The sequence below is a fragment of the Moschus berezovskii genome, chromosome 3 (genome assembly GCF_049115385.1).
Source record: "Moschus berezovskii isolate FMDL1 chromosome 3, NW_MosBer_1.0, whole genome shotgun sequence".
Taxonomy (NCBI): Eukaryota; Metazoa; Chordata; class Mammalia; order Artiodactyla; family Moschidae; genus Moschus; species Moschus berezovskii.
Window position 1 is genome coordinate 57,319,918 of NC_142462.1, and position 17,476 is coordinate 57,337,393.

The window sequence follows — 17,476 nt, forward strand, 5'->3', positions numbered from 1 at the left end:
ACGCAGATGCTGGTCTCCACCCCTAGAACTGATTCAGTCGATCTGGGGTGGGTCCAGAATTTGCGCTGCTCAGTAGTGCTGATGTGGCTGTTCCAGGGACCATACTTGGAGAACCACTGATCTTGTGGGGTCTCCTGAAAAAAACAGGAGGGCGGGGAGGGGAAGTGACCTATCCTGTGGTTCTATACTCATCACAAGGCTCATTTATACACAACCCTGATCACTCTCAGACACACATAAGCTTAGGGATGCTTTGTCTTACAGCTTTATTGAGGTATAATTTACATTCCACAGATTCACTTAGGTATACAATTCAGTGATTTTTAGTAAATTTATCAAGTTGTGCCACTGTCAGCACTGGTCCAGATTTAGAACATTTACATCAATCTAGAAAAATCCCTCTGGCCAATTTACAGTAATCCCTGTTCCCATTCCCAGACAACCTACTTTGCTTTAGACTTGCTTTTTTGGACATTTCAAATAAATGGAATCATGCAGTATGTGGTCTTCTGTGTGGCTTTTTAATTTAACATAATGCTACCCTTGGTCCCCTATGTTGCAGTAGGTATTAGTACTTTAAAAAACTATTAAATAGTATCTTATTTAATTATATGGATTCATTGTTTAATTGCATGGATAGACCACATTATTTTTATGCATTCATTAGTTCCCGGACATCTGGGAACTAATGTTGTTTGGCTATTATGATGAATGCACCTTTGAACATTTGTATACAAGTCTTTGCATAGACATATTTTTCCATTTCTTTTTCAGTACATACCAGAAATGAAATGTCTGGGTCATAAGGTAAACTTATATTTAACATTTTAAGAAACAGCCAAACTGTTTTTCAAAGAACCATTTTATAATCCCACCAACGATGCGGAGTCCATTTTCCCTAGATATGTTATCGTTGTTTGTTACTGGGACAAATACAAGATAATTTGAGATCAACCTGTACGAAGAAATGTATTCAAAACACTGTTCATTAAATACTTTAAACGCACATACAAGAGTGTAGGAACATGTTCCCTATGGCCGGTTTCAGTCTTGCCTGTACATCAGAATCATCTGGGGAGCTTTGAGAAATTCTGATGCCAGGCTACGTCTCAGACAATTAGAACAGAGACACGATGGAGTGAGTGGGCAGGCAGGAGGACTTTCAACGCTCCCCAGGTGAGTCCAATGTGCAGGCCTAGTTTGCTCCTACTCAAGCGCACAAACACAGGCACAAAGTTTGTTGATTAAAAAAAAGTGGTTGAGTCACTCGCTGAGATGATAGCTAAATAGCTACAGCTGAAGCAAGACAGTGTCTCCAGAACACGTTGAGTGAGACTGGAGAGGTTTGATGGCTATAGAAATAAAGAGGAATATACTGTCTGGTTAGACAAATCAGGAATCTAAGCACCATCTTGGATCTCTCCCTTTCCATCATCCTCCCATATCTGCTCTAGCACTCCCATTAACTTCATTCCTAAATATCTTTAGAATCCACCCACTTCTCTCCATCTCCAGTGATATGATCTTGATCCAACCTCTATCATCTCTTACCAAACAACTGTGAAGCTTCCAAGTGGCTTCTTACCAACCTTCCTTGCTCCTTTCCAGCCCATTCTCGACACTAAATCCTAAGAATTCCACCTCATTCACAAACGGATCTGGTCATATGACCCTTTTCCTTAACCTTTTTAATTACTCCCCACTTTCCACTGCACCTTGACTAAATACAAAAACCTACCCTTTGGTGCTCAGGGCTCAGTATGCTCTGGCCCAGGCATCTGCTCCTGACACAAGGGCCTCTCCTGGGCAGTGGCTTTATCCTGCCTTCTCCTCCTGGGTCCTACTGTCCCCCAGCTCCCAGCTTCTCAGGGAAGCCTCCTGACTACCCTGCACAGCTCAGTCTCCTCCATCACTTGCTCTCAAGGACCCCATGCCTTCCCCTTGCAGCATTTATACCTCAGTTTGCTTCTTTAATATAAATACTCTGGGAGTAGTTTTTCCCTCTCCTGCTTTAGTGAATAAGAAAAGCTGTCTGTGCTTAAACTGTGCTTACTGTGTTAACCAGACACAAAATATCAAACCACTTGTGGCAGACAAGATGGCATGATGGGGAGAAAGGGGAGGGACCACTTTAGGATCCTGCCCCTCCTTCACAACTACCAGCTTGCAGGTGAGGTTGTCTGGCGGGAGCCAGGAGGCCGACTCCTCCTCCTTTCGCTCTGCCGATGGGCCACCAGCCACCGGGCCACCATACGAGGAAGGAGATACTGATGAGGCTCGTGGTGACACAGATGTACTCCCGGCAGGTTGTGAACTCCTCAGAGAAAGCTGCCAACTCCGTTTCTCCCAGTTACAGCAGGCAGTCGTTTTCTGCATGATCAGATCCAGTCTGATTACCAAAGGTCCTTGGCACTATTTCTCCAGAGGCTTTGTTTTCCCAGTTTTTTGTTTTGTTTTACATTGAATAAGGTACAGGAGCCCTCTGGTGGCAATTTGTAGAAAATTCTCATGAGCAGGAGAGAGATGCTTAGTTGGGGTAAGAAGTCTCAGTTCTTCACATTTCTTTCCTCTGCCTCCACAGCTACTTCCAATTATTTTATCAGACATTAAAAGTAAACCAGGTTACACTGGGTTATATCAATTATCTAATGTCTTCTCCAGCTTGTGAAGTCAATTTATAAACATAGATCTTAAAGAAACGAACTATAAAAAAAGGCTTGCTGAAATTACTTAAATTACAGAAGTAAAATTAATCATTATACTTTAAATTACAGAAATACCAATTACATTATTTTTAGAATTTTCACATCTTAGGTCTTCAATAAAATTTAAATTTACAAAAAAGAAAAAAAAGAGAGAGCAACAAAAGTAAAGCAGGGCCATTATAAACCATCTGAACAAGAAGGCATCAGCAAACCAATGCTTTTTGTGGTCAGGCTTACAACTGGCCAGGCCGTGTTGCTAAACTGACCTGTGACTGATGATGTGGTCTAAGGACGCAGACTGAATCTGGCCCGTGGTATAGACTGGAGACCCTGACTTGCTGCTCAAAAGTGAACGCTCTCCATGGTAGAAGGACTAAGGTCTACAGAGGGCCTGTTAGCATCGTTCAGCTGATGTATGTATCACATTGGTATCCACGTAACTGTGTAGGGAGGGGGAGCTCTGTGCCAGCACAAGGTCTTACAGGTAGAAAGCTGGGACCAAGGGCAGGTGGAGGAACAAGCCAGGTCTTGGCTATCTGCAGAGCTGGACAAGTATGCGACTCAAGAAGAACTGGGCTGCTGAGAAGGGGGTGGATGACACATCTGTCAGTGCTACTTGTCCACACTCAAGCTGTTTCATCAAGCAGGAGAAGTTAAGGAATCCAGTTGCCATGGCTGGAGACGGTGGAGGTCCAGGCAGGTAGAAGAAAGGATGACACGAGGGAACAGGCTCATGGTAATTAGGCTTCAGGAAAGGAAGCAGCATCTAACTTCTCAGACTGTTTCTCCAAAGGCTGGTTAATATCTATTCCTGCTTTGCATTACAATGTTTGATATGCCCCTCTTTTATTAGCTCTTTTTCATATTGTTTTGCTTTTCATTTAACTTTTTCTCTGCCTTTTAAAAGCAAAAATCAAACTCTGCATTATATTTTAAAACATTAGGGAGAATTCCCTGTTGGTCCAGTGGTTAGGACTCTGAGTTTCCACTGCCGGGGTCCAAGGTTTGATCCCTGGTCAGGGAACTAAGAATCCTTCAAGCAATGTGATGCAGCCAATAAAAAAAATAAAATAAAACATTAGGAACTCTAGGTTTGAAGAAGTTAAGAATCACAAAGAGATCATGACTCTTTAATAGTTACTTTTTTGATGGAAATCCAGTCACATCTGCCTGTACTGTTACATACACCATTACTCGGACATTCATATTCCACTAGGAACATGATATATTACAAAAGAGAGAAGGACTTTTAAAACCACATTTAATTTTTAATACAAACTCTGTTGCACTGGTACAGAAATGACCCCTTTATGCACAGATAAATTTAGCATCTACCATTGTGAAAGAGGAAAACTATACTGTTCTTGTCCCCCCACCCCACCCCCATACACTGGTAAATTTGAAGTAACTTATCTTTGTGCTCTCTGATGCCAAGGCAAACCTGTCCGGTCTTTCTGGATTTCCACAAGAAAGGCTGATCTGTGAAAAGTGAATACTGGAGACGTTAAACTATGTAGGGCCATCTTTACCCGGGATTACTTCAAACTGTGCTTAGGCAAAGCTCTGAAAATTTCTTCTAGAAACCTGCTGTCTGTATGGAAAATAGTTCACTCTTTCAGTTTCACAGCAAAAAGAGAAAATAAAACCCCAGAAGGCATTTAAGTAAATGCTTTCCAATCCCACACACTGTATTAATTAGCTAACATTTTATACAGTACAACATAAACATTGTTGGCATGTTTATTTGTATGTAACACCCCTAAGCATATAGCATCTACACTCTAAGTGTATTTACAAATTCAACAAAATATCTACATATAAAAAGCTTTACTTAAAATTAAACTTGATGCAAGTTATGAGAAACCAATTTATTGGCAAATGAAACTGAGCATTCCTTCAACCATAGGTTGTTATAGAATTTCATATGAGGAAGGAAACCATTTGAAAGATATTATTTATGAAGCTGGTAGAATATATATGCTTATTTTCAAAACCACAGATGTAATCCCTTTGACTGTTGGCCTTGTTAGCACTTGTCAAATTTCTTAGATTCTGCAAGGCATCCATGTAATTTGCATACATACTGTTTAATGCTGCAGAGTTTCAAAGCTGCCACATAGGTAATGACTTAGAGAAAAATATATTCCTGTTGCTTTGCTTTACGTGCTTTTTTTTGGAAATAACTTTAAAAAAATTTTTCTACCAAGTTGACATCTTTCTTACTGAATGTGACTTGTTTTAATAGAAACCATAAGAGACCATCATATGCTCCAGTTGGTGATAAAACTTTTCTTTTTATACATATGGGGGAAAATGCTCCTTAAAATAAACTGTCCTCATTTTACTGTCACAGTTCCTTTTTTTACCCCAACATTGCCATCTTCATGAACTCTGCCTTTTCCAAATGACTTTTAGACAATGACAGTAATCTAGGACTCCGAATTGACTGTACCAAATGATATAGAAGGCAGTATGCTGTGGAATGCTTATCATCTGAAGGCACTGCATGTCTTGCCCTGTGCTTTCTGGAATAATTTTTGAAATTTAATTGGAGTGATCTGTTTGAGATTCTCTTGGTCTGGCACAAGTGCCAAAATACATTGTGATACACATTGTTTACTGCTAAAAATCACAGAACAGGATAGAGAGAGGATGTAAAAAGTAGAACACTGTACCAGTATAATACCTTGATGATTAAGAGGTCAAAAGAATAAGAGGAGCAAAGAGCAGGTAAGAGGGTCTCAGTAAGCATCAGCAAATGTACCTGTCATAAGTAACTCATTTAGCAAGTATATATTGTACATATGGTTCCTAACAGTCTCCCAAAAAGACTAACAACAGCTAGACATAGAGTCACCAATTTCATGACAATGTCCACAAAGACATTGAAGTTCTAGAGAATACTACAGTAACACTCTTGACAATGAAAACGGAATTCCTACTTAGGGGTTCAGCGGAGGAGAGTATCAAACAAAGTACCAACCCATGTTTGAATAACATACACAGGTATAGCCTTTAAAGGTGCAGCATTTTTCATGCAACCTATTGAACTGTATCCCAAAGTGGGTAGAAGATTATCTGTTGATGATGTTGTATTTTTTTTTTATCAGTTCTTAGGAAATCAAGATGACCTATGTTGAATGGAAAAGTATGCACTTCGCACTGCAGTTCACATTAAGATACCATTTGACTGAGTTACGTTCTTGCTTTGACAGTTCTCATCATATGAACACCCAGCAGCACACAGACTTTCTGCCTCTATGTTCATAGTATGAGAAGGCGGACAGACAAGTGCTTATTAAGATAAACATTTGAGAACAGTTGGATATTGGCAAAGAGCTCACAGATTAGACAAATGAATTCATGGCGTTGACAGGAGATGGTGCCTCTGAGCTTTCGTTTCCTTCAGCTGGTTCTTTCTCTTTCTTACCACTGTACTGTCCGATAAAGGAGCCGTCCTCATTGAACTGGCCATTCACTCCCTCTCCATAGTCAACTAGGCTGTCATCGCTATCTTCCTTTTTCACAGTCCTGTCTGAAGGTGTTCGACTGCCTTTTTTTAAAGGCTTGTGGTCTTCCGTATCACTGGAAAAAAAAAAGATAAAACATGTTCGTCAAGATGGGCCCTTAGGTAAAATACTTGGTTCTCAAAGATCAGGCATGCAAATTATGAGGAAGCATTTGGTGCCCTGAGCTTCTCTAGCCCAATCTAATTGCCAGGTGTCCTTCAATGACTGGAATGTGGTTGGAATGAAAGTCAAGTGCAGAAATGGTTTAATCATGAAGTCTTCGACAGGTGGATGGTTTCGCAGGGTGATGTCAATAATCAATGACAGATTCTGGCCCCTGATTTGGAAGCAACTCAGAAATTGTCACAAGCATTACCAAAGGAATAATTGAAAAAAGTTGAAAATCATCACTATTAGAATTCAAAAGGGTGTAAAAGCTTATGGTAGGGAAGTTAGTATGTTAAACTGCATAATATCGCTGATTCTTTGGATATGAATGGAGAATGATTTTGGTTAAGTGTGAGATATGGATTTTTGTTTTTCTGAGCAAGAAGCAAAATCCTGCATCTCAGATCATTGTGTTATTGAGTGCAGGCCAGACTTGTAAACTTGAACCTTACCTTTCAAGAGACCTACACATTCCATTAAAGGGATGCAGAAGAAACAAATGAAAATAGCCTAAGAAAAAAAGCAAAGTCCTTATACTGATTGTATACAGTATTATTTTTGATTAGTTAATGGGTAAAGATTTATTAATTTGGAAAGAAACATAAGTTACCTTCAGGGCATTACATCTGTACTATTAGTAGTGTGTCAATGTATTCTGACAAGTGTGAGTGATGCCCAAACATAAAAGCCAGTATTTCCTGCCTTCGTCTTTACCCCACTACTCCCTTCTCCCCAGTGTGTTACGCAGCCGATCCATATCAGATGGTAATCTGAGGAGTGCAACTTAATAAAAGTGTGTAGGACTCTCTATATAATTGCTTATATCTCTGTTAAACCCCTAAGCATAACATCTGGAAGTAGAAGAGTAATTACTATATTTCAGAGCATTCACTCAAATGGTCAAATAACTAGGTATGCATGCTGACCTAGTCCTTAACAGGTAATATTTGGTTTAAAAAATAAAAAGGAAAAAAAGCAATGACATATTTTGTATTCTTTCAAAGAACAAAAATGGGAAACATAAACAACATTAGTTTAAAAAAATTGGAAAGATTTCATGTAAAAGAGAGGCCCCCTGAGCTGTAATATTTCACCTAGCAACTTGTGCTAGGACTTTACTGTTCCCTTTCCTTTGAAAAAGAACTTCTTTCAAGCCAAGATACAAATATTTTGTGGTATATGAATATTCTGGCCAATAATTCTTACTAGGGTCTCCAGTTTTTCACCAAGAAGAAAATTTCAAGACTGGAAAATAATATTGGCTTTATATGACATTGATATATGCTATTGAAAATTACTTGTGTTGGCAATACACAAGTGCTTGTCACAAACTGAATAAATGATATTATCACTGCTGTTAATAAATAACGGGGGAGAAATCACAGAATTTTGGAATAGCCTGTGTCTGGGAAATGTCAGGGGACATAGCAGCCAGTCTCCAACCTGGTGCAATAATAACTTGCACATTTTTGGCATTTAATCATTAGCTTCTAAGCTGTGCTTGAATACTTCCTGTGAATTATTGCCCATAACTTGGTGAGAAAATTCCACTGAAGAATTTAATGATGAGCAGAATTTTGTTACCTTGATCCCAACTATTAGTATTATTCTGCTTTAGAGAACTAATGCTCCAAGGTGTACACTCCAGGCAATTCTAGTCTATGACATTTCTTTGATTCATCCATCCACCCACCCACCATACATCTAATAAAAGTCTATTTAGTGCCTACTCTAAGGCAGGTTTGAGTCACTGGAGATATAGCAACAAACAAAATAGACTAAAACCTTCACTAAGTTTACTTTTTGAAGGGGAAAATACAGACAATCAACATATTTCAAAAATTAGTTACAGAGTGTGTCAGAAGGTGATTAGTTCTATGGAAAATACAGAGCTGAGTGAAGAGAATGGAGGGTGTCAGGGGAGGGGATGGAAAGTTGACATTCAAGTAGGATTTCCAGAGAGGGCCTTGTTAAGAAGTGATATCTGATCAAAGACTTAAAAGAGTTGAGTTAGTCAGGCAGACAGCTGGAGGGAGAGCCATTATGACATGGGTAAGTAGTTCAGATGCCCTGTAGTAGGGCAAGCCTGTTCTAGGAATGGAAAAGGAGCTTGGAGTGGGAGAGAAGGAGAGAGGGGAGAGAGAGATTGAGATTAAAGTAAAGAGGTGATGGATCAGGCCATGTAAGGATCTGTCTCACTCTGAGTGAGATAGGAAGTCAATGGAGGGAATTCAGTGGATGAGTGACCTGATATGATTTACATTTTTAAAGGATTACTGGCATCAGTATTGCAAATAGCCTACCCTAGAGTGAGGGGTTGGTGAACTACACCAAAATTGGGCTGTGCTCATTTATTACATATTCTCTATAGCTGCTTCAGTACTATAACAGAATTGTAGAGTTGCAACAGAAACTGTGCAACCTGTGAAGTCTAAAATACTTATCATCGGACCTCTTACAGAAAGTTAGCCAACTCCTGCTCCAGGGGGCCAGGGAGATCACTGTGATAATTCAAGAGTGAGAGGACTGTGACTCGGGACAGAGTGGAACACTGGGCTGGTACAAAGTGGTATTACAGACATAATCTGAAGACTGCACCAATAGGACTTTCTGATGGGTTGGATATGAAAGAAACAGAGAAAAAGACACCACCAACATTTCTGGTTTGAGTAGCATGAAGGATGGAATTACCCTTATTCTGGAATGCAGCATGTTTGGGCTAGAAGATTGGTGGTCCAGTTTTGAACATGTTCAAATTTGACATGTCAGAGGAACCGTTCATTTTGTGAGATAGTATAACACTATATAACACTGATATCTAAAACCAACAAGAACACTTTGAGAAAGTAAAAGTAACATTACAGGTTAATTTCACTTAGGAACATAGATGAGAAAATCTCAAACAAATCATGAGCAAATAGAATTTAGCAATCAGCTAAAAAGAGAATATAGCATGACCAGCATGACCAAGAATGCAAGCTTATTGCAGCATTAAAACACCAGTTTATGTAATTCACCATTTTTGCAAAAGGAAAAAAAATATGATTATCCCAGTAGATTTATAAAAAATGTTCTATGGTAAAACTTTTACCATAAAGGTAAAATCTGAAAAAAGGATTTAGGAAAAAGTTTCATTCACAATAAAACTTTAATATACTAGGGACAGAAGTCTCTTTCTTAAATGTGTCTATAAGAAACCCTGAGTTAATATCATCCTTGATGGTGAGTGTTGAAAGTTTCTTGTTTAACATCAGAAATAACAACTCTAATCAAAACTGAATTAGAAATACTAAGTGACATGATGAGAAAAAGAAATAGAAGGCACAAGTATTAAGAAGAGAACCATCATTATTCATAAATAGTATGATTATATATGTAAAAAATTGGAAGGAACCTACAGGCAAACATTAGAATAAAAAGAGAGCTTAGTAACATTGCTTAATATCATATTAGCGTAAAAGTAAGTTTGATCTAAGTACTTGCAAACAATTGGAAAATAAAATTTTAAAAATAATTCCATTTAGGATACCACAAAAATATAAAGCAGATAAGAACAAATCCAACAAAATATGTGTAAGATTCCCATGAAGAAAATGAAACTTGCATTCAAAGCTATTAAATAAGAGGTAAATAAACGGAGGGATATACCATAACCATGAACAGGAAGACCTCTGGTAAATGTGTTAACTTTCTTTACATTGTTTTTTAGATTCAGTTTATTCCCAGTAAAAACACAGCAGGCTTTTATATGGATCTTGGCAAGCTGATTCTAAGATATATAAGAACATGAAAAGAGTCAAGAATATTTAAAATTTCTTGAGGAAGAATCACAAAGTTGGAGGATTTGACCTACTAGCTATCAAGACTCACCCTATATTAAGGCAGTTTAGTTTTGGTGCAGAGATAGACAAACTTATGAGTGGAATAGAATATTGGACCCTGAAATGGAAATATAGGAAGATTTTTTGTTGGTTTTATTCCTACATCAAAAAAAATTTTAACATTATCCTATTGGAAAATCTGGGCTTCGCTGCTGGCTCAGATGGTAAAGAATCCACCTGCAATGCAGGAGACTCTGGCTTGATCTCTGGGTTGGGAAGATTCCCTGGAGAAGGGAATGGCTACTCACTGCAGTACTCTTACCTGGAGAATTCTACGGACAGAGGAGCCTGGCAGGCTACACATTGGAAAATTTTTTTTGTAGCAACATTTTCTTTCCATTAAAAAAAAATTTTTTTTTTAAAATTGGAGGATAATTGCTTTACAATGTTGTGTTGATTTCTGCCATAAATCAACATGAATCAGCTATCATAACTGGGACAACTTTTAAAATCCTATTTTCCAACTATTTCCTGGTAGCAGGAAATATAATTGACTTTTACATTATTATTATTTTTTTTTTAGGCAGCATTACTAAACTCTCTTATGAACTCTAATATCTTCCTACAGATTTATTTGGATTTTTACACGCACAATCACATCAGTTATGAATAATGGCCAGCCAGTAAAGGGCTCCCCAGAAACATCCTTTCCAGTTTAATGGCCATGCGTGTGTGCTTAGTTGCTCAGTCATGACTGACTCTTTGTGACCCCATGGACTGCCTTCCGAGCTCCTCCATCCATGGGAATCTCCAGGCAAGAATGCTGGAGTGGACTGCTGTAGTGGGTGAGAATCTATAGCAACATGGGCTGTGCTTGAAAGACATGAAATAAGGAAACGGGATATTCTACTCACAGAGTCTTTCCAGGAAAAGCTGTTCAGAGGCAGCTCAAGATCTTTTAAAGACGTGTGATATAATGTCCTACTTCAGGAATTAGCATCTGGTTAAATGAGAAAAATATATATAGGCACCAGCACAGTGCCTGGCATGTGAATAGTACCTAACAAATCAAAGTGCCCATCCACCTGCCATCACACCTCTTGGCTCCACTCCAGACTGCCTGCCTCAGAGAGACTTTTTCCTATGAAATACCTTGTATAAGACACCCACTTAGAACTTTCCAGATGAGATGGATGGTGACAAGTCTGTGATGAAGCTCTGGATGAATGCCTGCCTCTTTCAACTCAAAGATGAATTCTCTAATGACAGAGTAAGTCAACTGTTTTTGATATTGTGCCAAGGGAAGCTGCGTGGCCAAGTTTCAGTATGAAAGGGTAGTTTCCCAAACAAGAGGAATTTAGAAGTTACAGAAAATCATTGAAAAATCATATCTTTATTCAGCTATGTGGTATTTAAAGCTTAAAAAAAAATCCATGCATGTTTTTATGAGAATTTTTTAAGGACAGGAGGTGTCAGATGCTAATTCTTAGCCTGGAATGGCAAAGATAAACAAGTTTCCAAAAAAGTAATAAAATCATCATAAAACAGTACATATAGCCACAAAATATGTTTTTGATACACATAATCATATCAGTCAAGGATAATGATTATCTTTATTCAAGGTTATAAGTTGTGCAATGGAATGGAACCTTCAAATCTCAGCCCCTGCATTACTCGCCCTGGGACAACTTCTTGTGCCACCTCCTTCAAGGCCATGCACTTGGCTTTGGCTTCCTGTCCCTGCTCCCTTGGCTATATCCCTTCCCTTTCAATACACTCTTTACACTATGCCCAGATTGTCCTTTTACTTCCCTGCATCCCTCCTTAGACCATTAACTAGTGAGATAAGAGTCTACTGGTTTTAAAATCTCCACAGCCTATAATACAGTAGGCACTCAATAAATATTGGCTGAATGAATTCATCGTAAAATAACAATAAAAGAGTGTGCATTTTAGAAATTCTTTAAAATTCTAACTTTAACATTTTTTTTTCATTTTTTTCTTCATCAATTTTATGATGTCAGACAAAGCACTGGAACCAACCCTTTCCTTTCTCTTACCCTAAAGAATCAATTTTAGAGGATTCACTTTTTAAAAATAGCTGTGCACACAGAAAGTATGCATTGAATGCCTGCAAAGTAAAAATGCAGCAATGATGGATACATCTGTGACCACTGGATCTGATTCTCCTGTGGTCACCACCCTACCATGGTCAAATCACGCTGCAATAATTTTTGACGTTCACAAATCAAACACTCCCTTTAAAAGTCCGTCACTATTTATACCGCTCATGATCAGTTTATGTCTCTGAGCAGAATAAATCTAAAGTATATATCAAATGCAATATATGTGTACATCATCCGTGCCTCATGAACATGGGTTAGCATGCGTGCAACATGTTCACATGACAAGACTCCCATGCCAAGAGCCTCCCTTTATGCTATGAGTTCCAATACCATGGTCACATGGCTTATGACCTATGTTCACTCAGGTTTTTAAAGGGATAGATCTAAAGAATAAAAAAATACTTACACGGTTGCATTGTTTCTCTGACTTTTCTATATGTTAGTAAGGATGCAGACCCTACTGTCTGTATAATTAAAGAAACAAACAGAGAAAGCTACAGGCTTCCACCAGAGGGTGACTGTTTGGGGGGTGGGTGTTGGAGTGAGAGTACAAGGTTACAGTACATGAAAAAAAAAAACCCATCAAATTTGGCCATTGAAGTTCTATCCCTTTTGCACTATGAAATACTCCCTGGCTCAGAGCCAATCACGTAGAAATGGCTTCATCCTCTAGCATGAGAAAAAGCAAATCATCAACAGAATTCATTAACATTTAGGCAATAGTCCTGATTTTGTGTGTGTCTGTGTATGATAGAATATTAATTTATTTTCAGAATGAAAAAGAATAAGAATCAATAAATAACACAGAGCTCAAAAACTTCTAGAAGGTGCAAAGTAGAGAAGGGACTCTTGTGATTGTCACTCTTGTGACATTTAAGTGTATTATTTAAAATTCTATAAATTGAATAAACAGTTGAATCCATTTTCATCCATGTGACATCGATGGAATGAAAGGTTTTTTAGTTTCTTCCAGTAGAAAAGAAACCAAAGCAAAAAGATTCTCAGGTCATGCCAGGAAGTCATAAGACAAAACCACATCTGTAGCAAAGGGTGGCTGGGTGTTTTGGGAAGTGATTTCACTTGTGGGATTGTCCTTACAAACTTTCAGCTTCAATGAAAACAAATCACTGAGTTGTGTTTCAGGTTTAAGACACCTGTCAGAACCTTATCTCCTCTGGCAATTCCCAGATCTATAGAATATCAAGTTTTTTTTTTTCACACATGAACCAAAGAATTTGTTCTTAATAAACCCAAGGAAAAGTCTTTCTCTTCTGAGAAACTCAAGACATTAGCTAAAAACAGCTATTTGAAAATGCTTCAGAAACATACCACATACGAATTAACTCCAAGACAAAGAAACGTGACCAAAGAAATATAAACATGGTGATAATAAGGCCAGTAACTAAACACTCACTATGTACTGTTCTGAAACCCCAAATCACATTAAAACTCATTGGTAGATGGTTTATAAAGGGGCACAGAAATCATATAACTAGAAGCCTTCAGAGATTATCTCTACTTGAACAACTCTGTTATTTTATAGATGGAAAAAACCTGACACTTGGATTAAATGTCATATCTAAAGAAATCAAAGGTAAGGGCTAAGTTGACAGCAAAACTAAGTCCCTTGATTCCAGATGAGTTCACATTCAACCTCAATTTCAGTTATGTTTTAATGGAGTAGGCAGAAGAGGGACCCTGAGAAAGCCTCACTACATTAGATCAAGGTTTCACATAACTATAAAAGCAAGTTGACATTTGAGAAACACAGAATGAGCAGTATGTTGCCAGGTTCATTTGGGCATGATAACGTAGGACAGAAATCCATCACTATGTGAAGAAAATATGGAGAGCAATAGTTTGTTTTTGGTTTGTGCAAATACATAACTTTTTCAGGCTATAAAAATTTGGCTTCATTACAATAAACAGTGGAGCACATATCTTGGGTAGAATTCTAGTCATAGGAACACTAAAAATAACAAGTTGTTTAGTAATTCTGGACTCTCTTACTTTATAGGAGAAATATGTAGGAGAGTGAATGAAATCAGCAAAGATTTCAACTCAACCAGAGTTAAGGCCTGGCTACCCTTGGCTGCGACCCTCTGCAGGCTGCTTTAATGCATTAACATTACTTTGTGGATGGACCAGTGGGGATATTGAATGATGTTTTCATACCTTTTCAGCCTTGGAGTCAATATCTGACATCAAGACAACCCTCACTAGATGTTTTTCTGTATCCTAAGATCCAGAATTCTGAAGAGTTTTAAAAATCATAGTCACCTCTTCTGGCAAGGAGATTACAATGAAAGCTGAGGCGCTGAGACACACAGGCAAAGCACTTATATCTGTGTGGAGACTGGTGTGAATCCAACTTTGTAAAAAAAAAACCAAAAACCTAGCTTTTCTCAATCAGTTCTCATGTTTCTTACCCTTGGCTTTATTTTGCCCCTCGTGATGTTGACATGGTCATACCAAAAATGAGCTCTAGAGATAAGTAAAAATGAATACACATATCTTATTCATAAATATCATCTGGCAATCACAAATAGTGACACATTTTATTTCACCTAAAAGCCTTTTCTCTGGCAAGAGAGAATCTCAATACTGGCCCAGTGCATATTTAAAAGATTATACTTTATATAATCAAGAGGCTTACAGAAAGAAAGAACAAGGTGTAAAAGCATTTTTGATTAATAGATGCATTTTTTTGGAATACCAAAATTCCAATGTTTTAATTGAATAAATATATCTTTGCTTTCTGCTTTTAAACATATCTAAAACAATCATTTATCTTTCTTAAATACCTTTACCCCCAGGCAAGAAAATCTTTGTTTAAAGAGCTTCTTTCTCTTTGGTTTAAAAAAAAACTATTTAGCATATAGGTTATACTACATTTGTCCTTAATGATGGAGCCAAGTTAAGAACATTTTATTTACCAAAACCCTGTGAATTAACACACTGCCTCCAGGGCTGTGATATTTCTTAATAATTAAGAGCTTCTAAAACCACCTAGTCATTGAAGTGAAGTGAAGTGAAGTGAAAGTTGCTCAGTAGTGTCCGACTCTTTGTGACCCCATAGACAGTAGCCTGCCAGGCTTCTCTGTCCATGGAATTTTCCAGGCAAGAATACTGGAGTGGGCAGCCGTTTTCTTCTCCAGGGAATTGTCCCAACCCGGGGATCAAACCCAGGTCTCCCACATTGCAGGCGGATTCTTTACCATCTGAGTCACCAGGGAAGCCCAAGAATACTGGAGTGGGTAGCCTATCCCTTCTCCAGGGGATCTTCCTGATCCAGGAATCAAACCGGGGTCTCCTGAATTCCAGGAGGATTCTTTACCAGCTGAGTTACCAAGGAAGCCCTCCTAGCCCCCCTAGGAGGGTGAACAGGAACCTGTTTTGGTAAAAAAACCCTTCTAGTCCAAGATGAAAAGAGTAACATCAGTTTTACAAAAGCACTGCTTAGAGAATGACAGGGATAGTTTGCTTCATAATGCAGGTTTGTAGAGTACTATTGTTTTAACTCTTATTGTAATACTTGAGCTTTTCTATGTTGATAAATTATAGCAAGGGTCTCTGGAAAACAGGCCAGAGTGGGAGACGCTCCATCGCCAAACCTATTACTACAAAGGAAATTGATAATGAAAAGTGAGTTTTTTTTTTTTTTTGGTCTATGCCATTCAGCTGGTGGGATCATGGTTCCCTGACCAGGGATTAAACCCAGGTCCTGGCAGTGAAAGTGCTAAGTCCTAACCAAAAGTGAGATTACTTTAACTGTGAGGGATGTGTAAACATTTATACACGGAAGTGTTTCTTAACTAATTTTTGAGATAAATAGGCAATTCCAGGCAGAGCACGTTCCTGGCTGAATCCCAGTCTAGGCAAGACTGAGTACGCTATCTGTGCAAGGCAGGGAGAATGAAGGGTGACTAGGAAGCAGAGGGCTCACCTGTATTCTCCAAAAGTGCCATCATCTTCCTTCATAGGCTGGATTTCAGGATCTGCGTGGGCATCTTCCTTTTCTTTAACTAAAAAATTACAGAAAAACATTATTATCTATTTGTGTTTCCTTATTAAAAGTCTTTAGGAGTACACTCTATGAGACATATGCTGCTGCTGCTGCTAAGTCACTTCAGTCGTGTCTGACTCTGTGTGACCCCATAGTCGGAAGCCCACCAGGCTCCCCCCGTCCCTGGGATTCTCCAGGCAAGAACACTGGAGTGAGTTGCCATTTCCTTCTCCAATGTGTGAAAGTGAAAGTGAAGTCGCTCAGTCGTGTCCGACCCTTAGCGACCCCACGGACTGCAGCCTACCAGGCTCCTCCATCCATGGGATTTTCTAGGCAACAGTACTGGAGTGGCTTGCCATTGTCTTCTCTGATGAGACATAGAGCAGTGGGGAAATTATTCTATATGCCATAGATGTTACACAACCAGATGTATCATGTGGCCATGCATTTATTTATTGGCCCCACCTCCCCAGTCAGGGATCGAATGTAAGCCATGGTAGTGAAAGCCCAGAATCTTAACCACTAGGCCAGTAGGGCTATGCATATATTTTGATGTATTAGTCTCTTGGAGGTAACCTAGAAAAATAGAACAGGTTAGAATAACCTAGAATACTTTGTTAACAGATAAAGTTAACCTCATGAAAGCATTTTGGCACAAGTTTCTTACTCACTTGATAGAAGAATAAGTCTTAAGTTTCTAAGATTTCCCCCTATTTTACCAATCTATTTGTTAACTATATTCATGGGTACAAGTTGCTTTGGACATCTATTCTTTTGTAGATTTTTTCCCCCTGTCACTGAAAGGGAAATGGCCAGGTAAAAAGAAAATAGAAATTCACTGGATCTATTAAACTGAACAAAACATTAACCGTACAGGGAAAGCACTATTACACATCATATCAGGATCCAGTTCATGCATTACTTTCTTTAGAAAACTTCATGCTTTCCTTCTGTCCCAGGCTGTTGGTTTTAGATGCTATTTCAGCATCTGACTCATGTGAAGCCTAAGGAAGTAGAGTCACTAATATCTTCAGAGGACAGATTCATTTGATCACCCAAAATTGTCTTTTGATCCCTGGCAAGTTTTAGGCTTCTATTACATACAAAGGGATCAGCACATGTCTGAACAGAAAGTCCAAAT

The 17,476-nt window shown here is 38.5% G+C and overlaps 1 protein-coding gene across 5 annotated transcripts in view; it reads right to left on the reverse strand.

Annotated features, from left to right (window-relative positions):
- Positions 1–258: 258 nt before the first annotated feature.
- Positions 259–17,476, reverse strand: part of NRCAM (neuronal cell adhesion molecule) — a 340,964-nt gene continuing 323,746 nt past the window's right edge. For all 5 annotated transcript variants that reach the window (XM_055420793.2, XM_055420789.2, XM_055420791.2 and 2 more), the window contains 2 exons: positions 16,276–16,354; positions 259–6,290 (listed from right to left, as the gene is read on the reverse strand). In XM_055420793.2, coding sequence (XP_055276768.2) covers positions 6,053–6,290; positions 16,276–16,354 — 317 coding nt within the window. In that variant the 3' untranslated portion in view covers positions 259–6,052. The remainder of the gene's footprint in view (positions 6,291–16,275; positions 16,355–17,476) is intronic.